The following is a 20,707-nucleotide window of genomic DNA, read 5'->3' as shown; positions in this document are numbered from 1 at the left end:
GGATAGACCCTGTTATATACGACGCATTGAATATTTTTTCCAGTTCCTGTCATGAGTACATTTTTGATTGCCACTCATCCCACTCTGAGTCATGTCTGGTGTCACATCAATGGAATGGCATCCATTTGTACCCCACCTAGAAGAGCCTCTACTTGGTGCCTTTGAAGTGGCTCATCAAATACATGAGATTCCCCTTCTTCCCAATGGCATCACAAGCTTTCTTCAGGGAGTTGTGTTAAATGAGAGGGGGCTCTCTAAACTGAGGAACTCAATGCGGTTCAGTACACACTTGGGACCTCAAAAGCTACAACCCCCCCCCATTTAAAAAAAAAATACAAATAAAGAAAAAACCCTTACTTTTCAACAAGCCTAATGAATCCCTTGCAAGAGGGATTTACTTTAAACTATATTATTAAGTAACTAACACTGGTGCAGGACAAATACGGAATTGAATAAGGTCCTTCACTTGATTATTGCAAATACTTGTGCCAGGCGCTGTGCCGGTTCGGAGATTTACATCAATTAAAAAAAACACCATCTTTGCGAGGTCGTCCCCAATTTGGGTTGCAGCACGGAGGGAACTTCAGCACGCAGCCTTCCAGAAGGGTAACTCGGTATTTCCTTAAGGACTGCCCGCGAAGACTTCCGCCCAGGAAAAAGACAACCAGACCAACTCCCTTTTCTTCACGCCGCCTCGCTAGACGCCTAGATCGCATATACACTCACAACTCAACGCACTCACAACAGCGGGACTTCTTCCGGTGGACGCGCCAGCCCCGCGGCAGGCTCCGCCCCGCGGCCCGCCACACTCCCAGGGGGCGCCGCGCGTGCGCCGTAGCCCTGCCTCTTGCGGCGCTGTGATGGCGGAGTTGGACATAGGGCAGCACTGTCAGGTGGAGCATTGCCGGCAGCGAGGTGACCTAGCAGTCCTTAGCCACGGGCGTGGTAGACCTGGGTCCCACTATGCCTTCACGGAGAGTGGTGGCGGGTGAGGGGAGGTGGTGGGGCGCGGTGAAGTCTGAGGAGGCAGGGTGAGTTCGTCCCTCTTGGGTCTGCAGTGGGATGTGTTGGTATTTTTTCTTGCCCCTGGGTTTTTGGAAGAGACTTGTGGTCTCTTTAGAAGCGAACCATGCAATTTCCGAGAACGTGCCTTGCATGTTCCCTTTGTTTTTCGAGTGTGCCTGGCCAAGAACTTGTTTTGTCCCTCCCACTCCTTTCTTTTGTCGGGAGACTTGTGTTCCCCTCTGATCCCGCCACTACGACCTTGGGCAAGCCACTTTTCTTTCCAAATTTTCTGTACTCACTTGTCAGATGGAGTTGGGCGAGATCAGTTTTTCACCTGGTCTTCGCGGCTTCTCGTGCGAATGCGCTTAGCTTTTAGCAGATTCTCATCCTCAGACCATTCTGCTAGATGATCATTTTGCTCACTCAGTTCTGTCATTCTTTGATTGAATATTACTGACTCAACAAACATTTACCAAGCATCAATTTTGGTGCTGGAACTACATAGGAGGGTATAAAATACAGTCTTTTCCATAGAAAAGCTTTCAGAATAATCTGTATTTTGGAGCATTAATAAGGCGAACTTCTCTCTACAGTGAACTGAGAGACTGTGGTACACCTAGCCCAATCTAATAGCCAGTGGTAATGTGGCACAAGCTTTAGGATGTCCTACATCTGGACAGGCAAGTTTCCAAAGCATTAGAGCGATACAGAATGCTCAGTCTTTGGTACCTGGGTTTTGCTCCAAATGTGTGCTGTCACATTTGACTGTTACTACATAGGGTGGCAAATAGGTTTCATCTCTCATTGCAGCTTCAGTTATTGGTTGTAGGTACCCGGTGAAAGGAGAACTCTCGAGATTTAGCCCAGTTTTAGTGAGAATGCCACGATTGATTAGTGATACCTGCTGTGGGCAAAAGGGCACAATCCCTTCTAGGTTCTTGTCACTTACAGTCTGTATGTGTATATTTTACCACCCGTTGTCATGGCTAGCCATTCAGGAAACCTATATTTCCTTGTAGATCTTTCATAGAGAAGCTCAGCCAATTGGGTTTTGACTGTAATGTTTATCTCTGGTATACCTGATTACTACATCCATGGTATGTGCCAACTTCAGGGATCTCTTAAAATACAAATATATATGAAATGAGGCCAGGGCTTCGCTCTTTTGGAGTAGTGGAGAGGGGGTTAGGATTTAGAGGGTATTGAGTATCCTAAATTTCGTTTAGCTTCTGGATGGATAGAAAGATAGAAAACTATCTTGATCTTGACTCTTCCCTCTAGGTCCTCTTGGTTTGTATTTAATACCTAATCACCAGAAGTCTCAAAATAGCAAGCATGTACATTTTTTCTAATTTGAAAGAGACATAAAAGTTAGAGTATTATATGCTTCAGTTTCCTCCCGCTGACAAATGAATACATAGTTTTTTGGTATGAAACATGCTCACGGTATCATACCTTCAGAACAACAGTGTCCATTCACTTGGCCTACTTCTGCAGTAGAGGAAGAACTGTATTCAGTCCCCCTTGTCCCACAAGCACAATTATCCAGGGATCCCTTTGGGTTATGATAGGACCTCTTTCTGTTTTGGTTAAGGTACCCTGTAGCATGAGACCTGTTTGGGGGCAATTGTACTCTTCTCTAAAGTGTAGTGCCTTTTGTTTTCACTTTGTAAAAGTTGCACGATTGGACACATCCAGCTTCACTTGACTGTATACTGTAGTATGAGGTACAAGCAAAACAATTTAGAGAGTGATTATATCTAGTGGAAGAGTGGATACTTTTTGTCTGCTTTTCAGAAATTCATTTCCGAACAACTACCTGTTGTTCCTCAACAGAAAGGAAGGAAACAACTCAGGATTAAATTTGGCAGTATCAATCAATTTATCTATTGAATTTCTGAAATTTCTTTCAACATATTTCCCCCAAGTCATCACAGGATTTTTCTCAGAGTTCAGTATATTCAAAACAAGTTAATTGTTGCAATGATTCTTAATTAATTACTTACTATTCTTTTACATATATCTCATTTGGTTTTTGCAGTTACTCTATGAAGTAGGTGTGACATACAGTCTAGAAATATATATATACACATATATGTACACAGATCTGATATGCTTATATCTATATCACCTAATAGAGCTTTGGTTTTGTATGCATACACAGACATACTATACTACATTCTATATCAAATATATATATATATATATACACATATATATCCAAAGCTTTACTAAATTTTTTACTGAGTAATATAGATGAGTCATCTTATTTTTCTATAACTTTTTAATTGACATAATCAACATACAATGTTATATTAGTTTCAGGTGCACAATCTATAGATTCAGCAATTCACCGTTGTCATCATCCAGTGTTATTATATTACTGACTATATTCCCTATGCTTTCCTTTCTGTGACTTAATTATTTTATAACTGGAAGTTTGTACCTCTTAATCCCCTTTATCTATTTCACCCATTCCCCCACCCACCCCTCCTCTGGCAACCAGCAGTTTGTGTATTTAAGAATCAGTTCTTTGATTTGTTTGTTTTGTTAAGTTCCACGTGTAAGTGAAATCATATGGTCTGTTCTGTCTTATTCCATTTAGCATGATACCCTCTAGTCCATGCATGTTGTCACAAATGGCAAGATCTCCTTTTTTTATGGTTGAGTAATATTCCATAGTATATTTACGTACCACATCTTCTTTATCCATTCATCTGTCATTGGACATTTGGGTTGCTTCCATATCTTGGCTATTGAAAATAATGCTGCAGTAAACATAGGGGTGCATATATCTATTCGAATTAGTGTTTTTATTTTTTTTAGATCCATAGCCAGTAGTGGAATGATTGGATCGTATGGTATTTCTACTTCAAATTTTTTAAAGAGCCTTTGTAACGGGTACAAGGTGATATCTCAGTTGCATTTTCCTGAGGCTTAGTGACTTAAGCATCTTTTCATTTGTCTGTTGGCCATTTCTGTGTCTTCTTTGGAGAAAGGTCTATTCAGGGCCTCTGCCCGTTTTTTAAAATCAGGTTATTTTTTTTTTGTTTTGAGTTGTATAAGCTCTTTATATATCTTGGATATTAAGTCCTTATCAGATGTATCATTTGCAAATATCTTCTCCCATTCAGTAGGTTGCCTTTTTGTTAATGGTTTCCTTCAATTCACAAAAACTTTTTGTTATAATTCCAAGTTTATTTTTTGTTACCCTTGCCTTAGGAGACCTACCTAGAAAATGTTGCTAATGCTGATGGAAGTCAAAGAAATTACTGCCAATATTTTCTCCTAGGAGTTTTATGGTTTTAGGTCTCACATGTAGGTCTTAATACATTTTCAGTTTATTTTTGTGTCTGGCATAAGAAATTTTTTCAGTTTCATTATTTTACAGGTAGTTGTCTAGCTTTCCCCAACACCATTTGTTGAAGAGACTGTCTTTTTCCATTGTATATTCTTGCCTCCTTTGTTGTAGGTTACTTGACCATATAAGATTTTAGACCACTGTGTTTTCATTTTCATTTGTCTCCATGTATTTTTTGATTTCCTTTTTGATTTCTTGGTTATCCATTCATTGTTTGGTAGCATGTTATTTAGCCTCCAAGTATTTATGTTCTTTCCAGATTTTTTCTTGTAACTGATTTCTAGTTTCTCCTTTGTGGTTAAAAAAGATGCTTGATAATGATTTGAGTCTTCCTAAATTTATTGAGACTAGTTTTGTAGCCTAAGAGGTTATCTATCTTAGAGATATATAGATGGCATGTGTGCTTGAAAAGAATGTATCCTGCTGTTTTTGGATAGAATATTCTGTGTATGTATTAGGTCCCTCTGGTCTAATGCTTTGTTCAAAGTCACTGTTTCCATATTGATTTTCTGTTTGGATGCTCTACCCATTGATACAAGTGAGTTGTTAAAATGCCCCACTGGTATTGTATTGCTGTCAATTTCCCCTTGTTAGTAATTGCTTTATGTATTTGAGTGCTCCTATGTTGGGTATATAGATACTTGTTATATCCTCTTGTTGGATTGTTCCTTTTATCATTATGTAGTGCCATTCTTTGTTTCTTGTTACAGTGCTTGTTTTGAAGTCTATTTTGTTTGCTCTAAGTATTTTGGCTTCCATTTGCATGGTATGTTTTTCCAGCCCTTCACTTTCAGTTTGTATGTGTGTCCCTTAGGTCTGAAGAGAGTCCCTTGTAGGCCACATATAGATGGGTCTTGTTTTTAATCCATTTGGTCGCCCTATGTCTTTTGATTGGAGCATGTAGTCCATTTACATTTAAAGTAATTATTGATAAGTATGTACTTATTGCCATTTTGTTACTTACTTTATGGTTGTTTTTGTAGTTCTCCTGTTCTTTTCCTCTTCTCTTGCCCTCTTGTGGCTTGATGACTTTCTTTAGTGTTAGGCTTGGATTCCTTTCTCTTTATTATGTATTTGTGTATCTCTTAATAGGTTTTTGATTCGTGGTTATTATGAGGTTCATATATAACATACATATGGCAGTTTATATTAAATTGATGTAGTTGCTTACACTTGAACACATTCTAAAAGCATTATATTTTTACTCCCCCACCCACATTTTATGTATATGTCCTGTTTTACATCATTTTGTGTATCTCTTATTTTTGTAGATATAATTCATTTTACTGCTTTTTAACCGCCATGCTGGTTTTGTAAGTGATTTATCTACTACTTTATTATATGTTTACTCTTACCTGTGAAATATTTTCCTTTCATAAGTTTCTTCTAGTTAGGGCCTTTTCTTTCTACTCACAATTCTCTTCAGTGTTTTGTGTAAAGCTCATGTAGTGGTGATGAACTCCTTTAAGTTTTATTTATCTGGGAGACTGGATCCCTCCTTCTATTCTGAATGATAACCTTGCTGGGTAAAGTATTTTTGGTTGCAGGTTTTTTCTTTTCAATACTTCAAATATATCATGCCACTATTTTTTTTTTTTTTTAAAGATTTTATTTATTTATTTGACAGAGAAAGACAGCGAGAAAGGGAACACAAGCAGGGGGAGTGGGAGAGGGAGAAGCAGGCTTCCCGCCAAGCAGAGAGCTTGATGTGAGGCTCGATCCCAGGACCCTGGGATCATGACCTGAGCTGAAGGCAGACACTTAACGACTGAGCCACCCAGGCGCCCCATCATGCCACTGTCTTGTGGCCTATAAAGTTTCTACTGAAAAGTCAGCTAATAGCCTTATGGGGTTTTCCTTGCATATACCTGTTTTTTTGTTTTTTGTTTTTTCTGCTTTTAAAATTACCCTTTTTAGAGGGGACAGGTGGAGGGGGCAAAGGGAGAAGAAGAGAGAGAATATTAAGCAGCCTCCATGCCCAGCACGGAGCCCGATGCAGAGCTCGATCTCACAACCCTGAGATCATGACCTGAGCTGAAATCAAGAGTCCGATGCTTAACTGAGCCATCCAGGTGCCCCTAAAATTATCTATTATTACTTTTTGTCATGTTAATTTATTATGTGTCTTGGTATGGACCTCCTTGGGTTCATCTTGTTGGAGGTTCTCTTTGCTGGATATGGATGTCTGTTTCCTTCCTGAGATAAGTTTTCTGCCCCCTTCTCTCTTCTTCTGGGATCCCTGTAATATGAATGTTAGTACACTTGATGATGCTGAGTTCCCTTATCCTATTATTTTTTCTTCTTTTTACTCCAGCTTGGTTGCTTTTCATTATCCTGTCTTCTAGAGTGTTGATCTGTTCCTCTGCCTCCCCTTATCTGTTCTCTCTAGTGTGTTTATTTCATCTATTGAATTCTTCATCTCTGACTGGTTCTGTTTTACATTTTCTATGTCGACATTGAAGTTCTCACTGAATTCATCCACTCTTTTCTCAGGTCCAGTGAGTATCTTTGTGACTATTACTTGTTTTCTTTATTGGGCATATTGCTTATCGCAGTTTCTTTTAACTCTTTTGCTGTGATTTTTGTCTTGTTCTTTAATTTGGGACATATTCCTCTGTCTCATATTGTGTAACTCTGCTTCCATGAATTTGGGAGATCAGCTATGTATCTTGGTCTTGAAAGTTAGTGTACGTGTGTTGAAGAGGTCCTGTGGTGCCTTGTAGTACAATGCCGCTTGGTCACCAGAACCAGGTGCTCCAGGGCTGTCTTCTCTGTGGGCTGCATGCACACTACTGTTGTGGCTGAGCCTCATTTGCCTTCAGCCCCGTTGGCTGCAGTGACCTACTTTGCTTGCTCTGGGCACACTGGGCAGAGTTTGGCTCCTGCACTGTTGAGAGGCCTTGGTGGGCTTGTAAGTGAGTGAGCCAGCAATCAGACTAGGTGTGTGCAGTCAGCCTCTGTGGCCCCACTGAATGGCAGGGCTTTCTCCCTGTGTGGCCTGCTAAAAGTTGCTGGAACTTTGGGTGTGCTGGTGTGTGGGGTTATCCCCCTCTCCCCAGGGCAGGAGTCACTTTGGAGTGGCACTGGTGCCTGCTGGGACTGCTTGCAGGTATGGCAGGAGAGGAGCCACTTTGGAGGGAGTCTGCTGAGGTGAGCAGATTGGATGGGGTGGGAACGCAGGTGAATGCATGGGCAGACACACCGTGCTAGCAAGGTAGTTGGAAAGTGTTAGTGCTGGTTCCTCCAAGTGTCCAGCTATCGAAACTGGGAGAGGAAAAGAAAAGCGCCCTCTAGCACTTCTGTTCTTGGAGAAGTCTGAAGATCCTGTCCCTCTAGCGCACATTCTGAGATTAGTAAATAAATCGCCTTCATGAATATCCCAGGTGTTTTTCAAACTGCTGTTTCTGTGCTAGTTGCCAGCAGTTATTTATTCTAGCTTTTTAAGGGTGGGGACTCAGTTTACTATTGCCTCCAGTTCTCAGAGATTTTTAAAATACCTGGAGGAGAGCCCTGCTGATTTTAAAAGTTTGAAGTTTAGCCTCACTGGTTTTCACAGCCCGATATTATGAGGACTCCTCTTCCCAGTTCAGGTTCCCAGTAGCTGGGGTGCCTGGCTTGGGCTCTGTGATCCTCTAGCTTTTCTGTGCTTGTGTTCCTCCTATTTATGGTTAGTCTTACCACAGGCTTGGTTCCCAACTGTGTCTCCACCCCTCCTACCCTTCCAGTGTGTCCTCCCTCTGTAGGATTAAGCGGGAAGGTCTGTTTCATGTTTTCAGGTGTTTTTCAGATGTAGCTGTTACCTTGGTGTGTCTGTGGGAGATGAGCTCAGGATCCTCCTATGCTGACATCTTCCTCTTATCCCCCACAAAACTTTACTATTAAACAGTTTGCTTAGCATTGCTACATTAGTAACTGTGGAATCAGAATTGAAACCCAGGATTTTCACTTCAAATGCAGGATTTTTGCAGCATACAGTACTCAGAAACAACACATAATAAATCTGGGCATCCAAAAAATCCCAGTACTTTTTTTTTTTCCTGATTTAGCACGCTACTACAAGGAACATTTCTCCTGATAATCCAGTCATTCCCAGAGTGCTTGAGGTTGTGATAGCTTTTGTTTAACCATTAATTCCTACACTAGGATATTGGTCAAAAAGAAGAGTTCTCCTGTAGATGTAGTTCAGTACTTTAAGAATCTTTTTGTTTAAGAAAACTAAATCAAAATCAGATACTGACCAGTGCATATAACATTTTTCCCTCAATTTTAGATTTTCTTCCATTTGTATGTGATGGTTGTTCAGGAGTATTTTGGTAAGTTAAATTTTTATACAGGATTTGGAAGTAATTTTAGTGTTTGTAATAAGAAATTTATTTCTGAAAAGCAGAATGATTTAAATAATTTTTATTTTAGCCAGATAAATTATAATTTTTATATTAATATTTTATATTATAGTATTTACTTAGAAAATATAGTCCTAGGCCCTAATTACTTGTATATCTATGTGGGTAAACTTCAAACTTTCAGAAATGAATTTGTGTGTGATTTTTTTTTTTTTTTTTTTTTTTTACGTAAAACTTAACATTTGTGTCTTGAAATCACAGGGAGAGAACATCTCCACAGTATAAAGAATATGGTAGAAGAGACGCCTGGGTGGCTCAGTCAGTTGAACATCTGCCTTTGGCTCAGGTCATGATCCCAGGGTCCTGGGATCCAGTCTGGCATCCAGCTTCTTGCTCAGCGGGGAGCCTGCTTCTCCCTCTGCCTGCCGCTCCCCCCCTGCTTGTGCACATGTTCTCTCTCTCTCTGACAAAATCTTAAAAAAAAAAAAAAAAATATGGTAGAAAACAATCCAGGTACTTTATTAATTAAAATGAAGAGCCCAACCTATACATTTCTTAAATTGGATATCACATGTCCTTTGCACACACATCACATGCAAAGTAAAACCTGGGAACTAACCAAAGATTTTGGAAAATGTCTTTTCTTTGTAATTAAACTTTTGTGTTTTAGGCTTTTTTTTTTTTTTTTAAGATTTTATTTGAGAGAGAGCACGAGCAAGGGGAGGGGCAGAAGGAGAGGGAGAAGCAGACTCCCCGCCAAGCAGGGAGCCCCATGCGGGACTGGATCCCAGGACCCCTGAGATCATGACCTGAGCCCAAGGCAGACGCTTAACGGACTGTCAGAGGTAGTTTAGAGTGGTGAATTGTTTTTATTCATACTGAAGTTGAACAGTTGGGTTTTGAAACTTTTGAGACTATAGATGTTCTATCTTTAATTTATCTGGCATTTCAGTTTATTCTTATATGCAGAGTTAATGTAGTGTGAGTAATATTAAGGATGCTAACCATTAAAATATCTCTAATTACTGCAATTATCTTTAAGTACATTATTTGATTGCATTTAAACTTTTTTTTTAAATTATTTAAGCCTTGAACACAGAACCAGGGAGTCACACAGCTGTCCTGAGGTATGTTATTAGTTGTCCTAATAAAATGTTTGTATTTATGTACTTTCATTCAGAATTTGATTGAATTTAAAACTAGTCAAGGTACCACAGATTAAAATTTGGCATACTAAACTGATTATGTAAAGAGGCTCTTAGTTCATTTTCTGTTATTTTTCTCAGTTTGTTTTAAAGAAAAATTGGTCTTCTTGATATTTATAAATTGCTATAAATCTTGTACATTGCAGTTATGTTTAGGTAGCCCACTTACAGCTTTAGGCTCTATATTTATAAATATACAGTGGAGTTAACATCCTCATCATATATTCCTTCAAGTTTTCCTTCACCGTTTTGTTCATTTTCCCTACTTCCTAGTGTTAGGATTTGGTGGTTACAAGTTGTTCTGACTCGGTCGGCCTTAGATCACCAGGAACAAACCTGTAATCCAATAAAATCCTCACCCCAATTCCGATCAAACTGAGAGATTAATGAGAGCTGTTAGATAGAAGCCAAAATATCCTTGTTACTACTCAAAAAGGATAACTGAGTGATGAAGCTTGGTGTAGTGTAGTGTAGTGTAGGCTGCAAAGGAAATCCAGAAATAGGCGGATTTTCCCACTATTCACAGCCGTGCTTCCCCAGGTTAGGCCTTGAGGGCAGCTCAGTTCCAAGAGGGAAGAAGAGAAGGCTGAGCCCACCATGTCAAATGTAATTTTATCAAATTTATAAGTTGCTTCATCGCCTTTGGTCAGAGAAAGGCAGGAAGTTAAACTGAATCCACTCGATTTGGCAGAAAGCGTGTGCCTCACATTTTTCAGTTGATATTTATTCCTGCCCAGCATTTACCAAGCACTTTACTAAGGATTTTTATATCTGTTTTCTCAATTGTAGAAAATTAAGGTTAAATGAGCTCCAGTCCAAATCTGGTCCCTTGAGGTTTAGGAGATTTATGTGAGGAAAATAAAAATTAACATTTTGGTATTATGCAGGATTAATTGGAGAGAAATAGTCATATAGTAAACATATTAATGTTCTACAGCTTGTAAATCTTCTCTGTGCTTTCCTTTTTCTTATATCATTTGAGTTCTATGAATGTCTCTCATAGAATGTCAATTAGATCTCCTTAAATAATGAAATGAAAACAATTTTACCATTAGACCAAATCTGGAAAAAATAGTCAATTCCAACAGGATATAACTACCATATATATAGAGGAATGCCCTTTGGTTGTAGATTTTTAAAAAGTTATTTCACTAAATATATTCAACTCTAGAAACCTAGTTACTTAAAACTCAAACTAGCCTGACTTGGATTTTTTTTTTTTTTTTAAATCTTGTAAAATCTCTTCTTCCTCAATATTTGTTGGTAATATAAGAATAAATGCAGAATAGAGAATGTATCATTGTAAAAACTATCTTTAACCTTCTATATCATGGATAAACATACTTCTAAGTTTTCTCAAATATATATTTTAACTTGCTAAAATCAGCATAGAAAGTAGTTATGACTTGCCAATTGAGGGTTGATGAAATGATCACCTAAGCATATTATTATGTGGGCATCTTTGTTTAGGACTGATACAGCATAAAAGACTAAAATTATGAAGAGTAACTGAATAGTAATTTTAACTTGACTTAGAAGATAAATATACCACAGGAAGAAAGTTATGAAAATGTAGAACAGTCAGCAGAGTAATCATTTCTCACACACTTATTATAATGTTATGTGAGAGTATGTAGGTTGTTCTGACAAGTTTAAGCAAAAATGGTATGAATGTTGCCTTCCAAAATAGATGTTGATTTTCTTTAAATGTGAAAGATATAATGCCATTTCCCTCTTTGTACATTTTCAGGTGACTATAATCAATGAGAGCCTGAAGTCAGATAAGCCTACCTCTTACCCATGCTCATTCAAGGACTGTGCTGAAAGAGAGCTTGTGCCAGTTAAATGTCCTTATTGTGAGAAGAATTTTTGCCTGAGGTGATCACTGAGACCATTCAAATTCTGTATATCTGTATAAGTCGTATGCAAATACATGAACTAGTGTCACTCTTCTGTTGCTCATAGGCACCGTCATCAGTCAGATCATGAATGTGAAAAACTGGAAATTCCTAAGCCTCGTATGGCTGCCACTCAGAAACTTGTTAAAGACATTATTGGCAAGTATCTAGAAAGCTTGTTTTGTTGTTTCCTTACTGCTGTATATCTGTTAGTTACGGGGTCCTGCTGCTTATTTCAGCTTTCACGTTATGGAAGGTGTTTTTCATGGCCTCAATGTTTGTAACTTGGTATAGATCTTGATGACATTTTTGTGACTGTATTTCTCACAAGTCCTACCTGACCAGTGAAAAATTGGAAACTCTATGGAAGTACCCTACCAGATGTTCTTTTACTGGGCCAGATCACCTGGTTAACTGTCATGGCTAGACATGGTATTCATAAAGCCAATGTAGTGGTTTGCTTTCTTTAAATACTAATCTTAAGTCTCATCAGCTGTCCTGTGAATGCTGCTGATAATCTGAGGTGCCAGGAAGAATGTATCTATGACTTAGACCAGTCTCTCTGCCAATATGTTCAGAATTTTCATTCTGTATTAAGGATAGTACCTTTATTTAAAATTTTCTATAACCAACTCTTAAAGTTTTCTGCAGAAGTGTTAGTGATTGTTTTGGATTAAATAGGCTTAAATTAGAAAGAAGCACATAACAGTGAGTTTTTTATATGGAGATGGCTTAGATCAACCTCAATGGTATTTTTATAATGGTCATGTAAATATAATACCAACAAAAATGAATGTGGTCTCTGTATAGCTCCATTGTGTGTAATTTGTGTACATTTCAAGGCCATAACTAATAAATAGTAATTAATAGAACTCTGGAAAATGTAATGTAAAAATTCTATGTGATTATATGCTTATACTTATTTCTTAGATTCTAAGACCAGAGAGACAGCAAGTAAACGACGTAAAGGTGCAAAAAATAGTGAAACAGCTGCAAAGGTAGCATTGATGAAATTAAAAATGCATGCTGATGGAGATAAGTCATTGCCACAGGTTGGTTTCAGAGATTTTTGAAAAACAGAAATGTTCCAAATATGGTTGAAGCTTCCTTTTTACTCTTCCCACCCATCAAGGAACAACTAATCTAAACCTGATATGTATTGTTACTAGTATTATATGGTATATAGTTTTAAGGTTTTTTTTTTCACTTTACAGAAGTGTCAGTGAACCATATGTATTCTTTTTCAACTTTTCAATTGGCATCATGTTCTTAACACTTATCCATGCTGATACATTTAGTCTAGTTCATTCATTTTGGTAGGTGCACATTAATCCATAGTATGAATATACCACAATTTATCCATTTTCCTAACGAACAAGATTCAGATTTTTTCCAATTTTTTTGCTATTATAAACTGTTCTAATAGTGAAAATCCTTATGTATGGGAACATTTTTCTAGGGTGGTCCCTTTAAGACTCCATAATATCAATTATATTATATATAATCTCCCAGTACGTATGTACATTCATGCATACATATATATATACATACCTTAACACAGTTTTAGTAAGTAATACCTAGCTTTGTTATATACTAGCCTTATGTGTTACATACTCTGATGTTTTTTGTTCTGTTTTATTTTAAAGATTGTTGATTTTATAACCCTTAAAGGATTGAGACCATCAATCAGATTGAAAAATGCTACTTTAGGGAATATATCTAGAAGTAGAAAAGCTGGGTCATGGGGTTTGCTCATCTTCAGCTTTACTAGATATTATCAACTTCCTTTGTCAGTGGTTGTACTGATTTATCTCCTTCCTGTAGTGTCTGAGAGTTTGTGTTTCTTGTTTCTAAACTTACTGAAGTTTAAAGTTGAATTTCCTTTGTGACTGATAAGGTTCAGCTACTTTGCATTGATTTATTGGCCATTTTATGTCTGTGAACTATTCATGTGCTTTGCACATTTTTTCTGTTGGGTGTTTTGGGTTTTGTTTTCCTTTTTTTTTTTTTTTTTTGCACTTTAAAAAAGTTATAGAATTTTTTATGTATTCTGAATTCTAATGCTTTCTTGAGTAAATGGATTTCACATATCTTCTCAGTCTGGCTTGTCTTCACTTTGGTTTTGATCTCTTTAGTGGTTCAGACTTGAGAATTTTAATGTACTCAAATTTAATTTCCTTAAGATTTGTGCTTTTTGAAATAAGTTATTTTCTTATACTTCCCTTTAAAAGTTAAAAAAAAAAAAAAATTATCAACTCTTTGTTCCATTTGGAATTTAGTTGTAAGTGAAGTAGAGACACTCCCGCCCCCCCCCCCCCCCCCCCCCCCCCCCCCCCCCGCCCCCCCCGCCGGGATTTCCTATTGTAGTAACATAAGATATTGAAGAGTTCATCCTTATAATGAAACCTTTGTCATACACCAGATTGTTCTATACATGTAGGACTAATTTATGGATCTCAATTCAGTTCCTTTGGTCTGTTTGTCTATCTTTGCATTAATAGCAAACTGTCTTAATTATCATAGCTTTATAATAAGTAGGATAAGTCATTCCACCTTATTCTTTGCTTTCAGCCACATCTATTCTTGGCAGTTTATTCATTTGTAAAAATTTTAGGATCACTTTGTCCTGTTCTTTGAAATTGCAATTTTGATAGGAATTATTAAATTTTAGATTAGAGGTAGTTGACATCTTTAGAGTTTTGAATCTTACCATCCACATCTATGATTTCCAATTTTTCTTTAGGTCTTTTTTTTTTTTTTTAAGGTCTTTAACATTTTATAATGCTTATACATATTTATACATCTTAGGCTCCTTGTCATTTTTGTTGCCATTGTAAGTGATAGCTTTTAAAAAAAAAAAAAATTATATTTTCCTAACTGGTTATTGCTCGTTGTTGTATGTTGTCCTTCTCTCTAGCAAGTAATCTAATAGTTCCCATAGTTTGTAGATTTTCTGGGATGTTTTCTGTGCAGCCATATCTTTTGTGAATGACAGTTTTGTGGGTTTTTTTCCCCCAAATTTTCTTTTCTTCTCCTTATTTATCTTAGTGCATTGGCTGAGATCTCCAGAACAGTCTTGAATAATGTGGGTGATGGTAAGCATCTTCATCATTTTTCTGACTTTAATGCAAATGACTTTAAAGTTTCATCATTAAATACTATATTTGCTGTAAATCTTTGGTAGTAGCTTTTTCAGGTTAGCAGTACTTCTTTCTATTCCTAGTTTGCTAGGAATCTATATCATGAATAGCTATGAATTCTTACTGTAAGTTTTTTTTTTTTCTACATCCAGTAGGATAACAGGTGTCTTTTCTTTCCTTACAAATGTTTTAAATTACATTAATCAATTTTTTTGTTGACTCACCCACATATTCCAGAATATGCTACTTGATGCTGATATGTAATTCTTTTAAAATGCCCTGCTAAGTGATTAGCTAATGTATTATTTAGTGTTTGATATTAGCACCAATATTATACACCTAAGATTGAGTAGCTTTTTTTATTCTTTGAAATCTTTGTAGTGAGTGGGGATTATTTGTTCTTGAAGTGATTATTATTTGTTCTTTAGTGATTATTACTGAAGTGTTGTTTTAAAGGGTGTTACAACCTTTGAATCTGTTACCTTTTTTGAGGGGAATATTTTGAATACTATTTCAATGTGTTAAAAGTTCTTGGTTTATTTAGATAGTCCTTTCTTAAATTTTGGTAAATTTTTTTTTAAGGATTTTATTTATTAAAGAGAGAATTGGAGCACCCGAGCAGGGGGAGACGTTGAGGGAGAGAGAGAATCTCAAGCAGACTCCTTACTGAGCGCAGAGCCAGACATGGGGCTCGGATCTCACGACCTTGAGATCATGACCTGAGGTGAAATCAAGAGTTGGACACTTAACCAACTGAGCCACCCAGGCACCCCAAATTTTAATAAATATTAATTTGTCTTAAAATTTACTATTTGATGTAGATTTTCCAGTTTGTTATAAAGTTGTTCAAGTTATTCTTATGTTCCAAAATCTCTATTGTCTTTAGTAGTCATTCCATTTCATTGTTAATATTTTTCATTTGTATTTTGTTTACTCCTTGAACAATCTTGCTAGAGGTTTGTGTATGTGTTTTAATTTATATTTTAGTTTTAGAGAACCATTATTTTGGTTTTATTGACCTCTACTGTTTTGTTTTTGCCTTTTTTTTTTTCTTTAGCTTTCTGTGTCACTAAATTCTGCCTTTATATTTCCTCTTACCTGCTTTGCTTAGATTTTCTGATCTTTTTCCATTTTCTTGCAGTGAATTTATTTTAACGTACTTGTTTGGGTGTGGGGTTTTTTTATTTGGTAACTTGGTAGTTTTAAAAAAAAATTTTTCCATATTCTTTATCCAGATGTACCAATTATTTACACTTTGCCCTTTTTGCTTTGTCATTTGCAGTCTTTTCTCCTGCCACCACCCCTTCCCCATTTGTATGTATTCATATGCATGTCCGTGTGTGTGCATACTAATTTTTGGTCTGCTTGATCTATCAGTTTGAGACTGAGGGTGTTAAAAATCTCCCACTATAACTGGTTTTGTCAGATTTCTTTCTTGTAATTCTAATGGTTTTTCTAAACATATTATCAGGTACATGGAATTTTTTCTTTATGAATTGCCTTAAATCCTATTTTGAATGCTGATACTGTTTCACTTAGGTTTCTTTTAGTGACTGCTTAACTATTGCTTTTTAAAATCCCTTTATATTTAACTTCTCTGTTTTGTTTTAGGGTGTCTTTTGTAAGCAGCATATAGCTGGACTTTGTTTTCTTTAATCCCGTTTGATAGTAGCTCTTTTATAGGTGAGTTGAATCCATTTATATTGTGATCACTGATACATTTGAATGTATTTCTTCCATCTTATGCTTTTTGCTCATCAACCTTTTCCTTTGATTATTTCCTCTCTCCTCACGTCTTTTGTATTGATTACATTTTCTATATTCCCTTTTATTCTGCTGGTTTAAAACCATTGAATATGGTCATTTTTTAGTGATTATTATTTTCCTTTTTTTGAAGTCTTGATTTTATGGTTTTAAAATTACAAGCATAGAACATGCTTTTACAAGTGTAACTTTTAAAAGATTGTATAAAGGGAAAAAGCAACACACTCTCCTCTGCCCATGTCCTTCCCACTAAAGCAGTGGTTCTCAACTGAGGGTGATTTTTGTCTCCTAGGGTGCTTTGTCACAATTGGACATGGGGACCCTATGGTATCTAGTGGGTGTAGGCCAGAGATGCTGCTAAACCTCCTACTTATGCATAGGACAGTGCCCACAGTAAAGAATTTTCTGGTCCAGGGGCGCCTGGGTGGCTCAGTCGTTGAGCGTCTGCCTTCGGCTCAGGTCATGATCCCAGGGTCCTGGGATCGAGCCCCACATCGGGCTCTGCTCGGCGGGAAGCCTGCTTCTCCCTCTCCCCCTCCCCCTGCTTGTGTTCCCTCTCTCGCTGTCTCTCTCTCTCTCAATTAAATAAATAAATAAAATCTTAAAAAAAAAAAAATTTTCTGGTTCAAAATTTCAATAGTGACAAGGTTGAGAAGGGCTGCCCTAAGGTATCCAATAATATATTGTTCAAATTACTTTGCAGTTGTTTCATTACTTAAACATAATAGTAAAAACTTGTATAGCACTTACTTTGTTCCAGGCCCTCTTCTAACACATTTAATCCTCACAAGAAGCTTGTGAGATAGGCACTATTATTTCTGCCTAACAGGGAGAAAATTCAGGCACAAAAAAGGTCAAGTAATTTGCTAGTAGCATAGCTACTAAGTGGAGAACTACCAGTTGAAACCAGGTGGGCTGGCTTCAGAAACCATGTTCTTAACACAGATAATAGTTTATTATGGGACGTGCCACAGGTCTGTAGCTATAACTTTTCCCCTTGCATTAATGTGTGTTTGTATTTAGAAACATATGTACTTACATATATAATATATACCTATGTATATGTGTGTATACATGTGTATAATTTTACATAAATGGAAATATTTACTTGTATATGTATGCAAACACAAAGTATCTTTTGGTCATTATTTCATTATTTTATAAAGATGACATCATATCATTTAGTCACCATTTTTTTTTTTTTTTTTAATACCTACTATATATCAGACCCTGGAGGGAGATACAAGAGTAAATAAGAGTCCTTGCTGACATGGAGTTTATATTCCAAGGGGCGAGATAGCTATTAAATATTATATATACTACCATGTCCAATAGTGATTATGGCTATAAATAAAAATAAGGCAGGTTTTAGGTAGGCTGTATATCCTTATCTCTCTCTATCCTTTTCATTCATGCCCAGCAGAAATTCCCTCAAGGGAGCTGGTGTGGCTTTAAATCGTTCTTTAAAAACTGGGTAAATAATTCCAGTGTGGATGTACAGGTCTTATTTTGCCATTTTTCTCTTGATGAACATTCAGTTTGTTTCCAGTTTCGACTATTGTGCTAAGTAGTCTCAATCTGGTTTCTTATTTATGTGAGCTAAATTCCCAGGAATGTGTTTGCTTGGTCAAAGGGTATGTGTATTTTAAATCTTAATTTTTTGTTGCCAAACTGCTTTATCAAAAAGTTGCAACAATTTACATTTCTACTAGCAGCAGTTATTATAGTCAGCCTTTATTGACTGATTATACTATGCCAAGCATTGTTTTGTGGCTTTAATTTTTTTTTTTTTTGAAGACTTGCTTACTGCCTCCTAGCTTGCCAGTCTATATCATTATCAAATTCTGTTGAATGTACCTTGCAAATATCTCTTGAATTTGTTCTCTTTTCTGTTTCTTTTACTCCCACTCCCAATTCACCACATCTCTTTTTAAAAATGTAGGTTTTATTAATGTTTAGGTATGGTGAAATAAATTATTATACTTACAGATCCCAAGAGGTGCAAGCCTGCCATGCAAGTCGGGTGAAGAAGGTGAGGGAAGACTTATACAGGGAAGCACCAGGATCAGTTAGGAGGCAGAGGGAGAGAGCAGAAAACATGGGGAAGAGCCTTATTGTGGTTCTGTGGGAAGGAATGGATGAGCTAGCGCAAACAGGTTTAGGATTGGTTAGTTCAAATGATTTCAGTGGGCTCTGGGGTGTAGGGCAGCCCCTTGTTGTCTGGTATTTGGCTCTGGGTTGATGAGGTTAGGGAAATAGTGGCCCTGGAGGCGGTTGGGGGTATGGACTTCTGATTGGTTTGATTGCATATGAAGGGAACACTCACAGGTGCTACCTCTAGGAATGAGCTGATCCTGAGAGGGACAGTGGAGGCCTCCTCAGCAGGTCTCAGATGTCAAAGCATCATAAATACAGAAAATAAAAAGGCACAATACAGTCTCTTGCATGCTTAGATTAACATGATCTTCTAATTGTTCTACCTGTGTCCATATTTGCTTTCCCACAATCTAGCTTTGATGCAGCAGCCAGAGAAATCTTAAAAGTATAAATTAGGTCATGTTATTGCTCTGCTTAAAATTCTTCTCAGATCTTCTTTTACATATCCAATAAAGCCCAATTTCCTTACCTTTAAATTTTTTATCTCTCAATACTCACAACTCTCCTGGTATATTCCATAACTGGAAGTATTGGAATAGTCTATATCCTATATCCTCATTTCACAGATGAATAATCTGAAGATCACTCAGGGGATGAGGCTGCCAACCTACCCAGTTTAATATACTGCCTCTTGTGGCCAGAATGAGTGCCCTTTCCTCTTCCCCTGGTTTGCAGTAGCTGTTATCATCCTTTTGAATGTTTTCCAGTCTAATGGCTATAAAAAGATCTAATTGCTTTAATTTGCATGTCCTTTACACTGTTCAGTTTGAGCGTTTTTGTTTGTGTTTAAAGATTTCATCTGTTTGTCAGAGAGCACAAGTAGGGGTAGCAGCAGGTAGAGGGAGAGGGAGAAGCAGGCTCCCCACCAAGCAAGGAGCCTGATGCGGGGCTCCATCCCAGAACCCCGCGATCATGACCTGAGCCGAAGGCAGACGCTTAACAGACTGAGCCACCCAGGCGTCCCTTGAGCGTCTTTTAATATGTTGGCCATGTGTAATTGCTCTTCTTTTAATCACCCATGCATATCCTTTGATCATTTTTCTCTTTGGTTGTCCATTTACCCATTCTCATGTCTTTATTTTGTTTGGTCAACTTATGGAAACTCTTAGAATATAATAGATGTTAATTTTTTTTAAATCTATAATCTGCTTTGGAAATTTTTTCCAAAATCTATCAAATATATTTCACTTACGTATCTCATTGACATATCAGTGTTTTAATTTTTTCTAAGGTCTGCTTTTTTTTTTTTTCCCTGCTTTGGTTTTCTTTAGGATTTTTACTTTTTTTGCATCTTGCATTTGTCTTTAATCCATCTGGAATTTGTTTTTAGCATATACTGTGAGCTAAGGACCCAGTTTTATTTTCTTCCAGTTTTTTAGCTAGTTTTGTCATCACCAATTATTAAATCATTTCTCCTATTGAAGGTGATATTTGGTATTTCAATTCATAATAAGTTTAAGATTTATGTTTACTGGATCTATTTTTGGGTTTCCTATTTATTCCATTCATTTTTTACTCATTTTTCTGTACCAAATTGATTTGATGCAATAGCTTTATAGAATGTTCTAAAATGGTAATGTAAGTCCCATCTATATTTTTTCTTTCTTTTTTTTTTTTTAAAGATTTTATTTATTTATTTGAGAGAGAGAGAGAATGAGAGAGAGCGAGTACATGAGAGGGGGGAGGGTCAGAGGGAGAAGCAGACTCCCTGCTGAGCAGGGAGCCCGATGCGGGACTCAGTCCAGGGACTCCAGGATCATGACCTGAGCTGAAGTCAGTCGCTTAACCAACTGAGCCACCCAGGCGCCCCCATCTATATTTTTTCTTAGCAGTT

General features: G+C 37.1%; 1 protein-coding gene across 1 annotated transcript in view; it reads left to right on the top strand.

Annotated features, from left to right (window-relative positions):
• The first annotated feature begins 840 nt into the window (after positions 1 to 840).
• The window catches only part of ZFAND1 (zinc finger AN1-type containing 1), a 25,675-nt gene continuing 5,808 nt past the window's right edge, over positions 841 to 20,707 (top strand). The window contains exons 1-6 of the mRNA XM_032421898.1: positions 841 to 915; positions 8,637 to 8,679; positions 9,797 to 9,836; positions 11,665 to 11,792; positions 11,880 to 11,971; positions 12,743 to 12,864. Of these exons, the coding sequence (XP_032277789.1) occupies positions 861 to 915; positions 8,637 to 8,679; positions 9,797 to 9,836; positions 11,665 to 11,792; positions 11,880 to 11,971; positions 12,743 to 12,864 (480 nt within the window). The 5' untranslated portion in view covers positions 841 to 860. The remainder of the gene's footprint in view (positions 916 to 8,636; positions 8,680 to 9,796; positions 9,837 to 11,664; positions 11,793 to 11,879; positions 11,972 to 12,742; positions 12,865 to 20,707) is intronic.

The sequence above is a fragment of the Phoca vitulina genome, unplaced genomic scaffold, assembly GCF_004348235.1.
Source record: "Phoca vitulina isolate PV1807 unplaced genomic scaffold, GSC_HSeal_1.0 scaffold25, whole genome shotgun sequence".
Lineage (NCBI taxonomy): Eukaryota > Metazoa > Chordata > Mammalia > Carnivora > Phocidae > Phoca > Phoca vitulina.
Note: the sequence above shows the minus strand (reverse complement) of the source record. Positions and strands in the feature narration are given on the sequence as shown.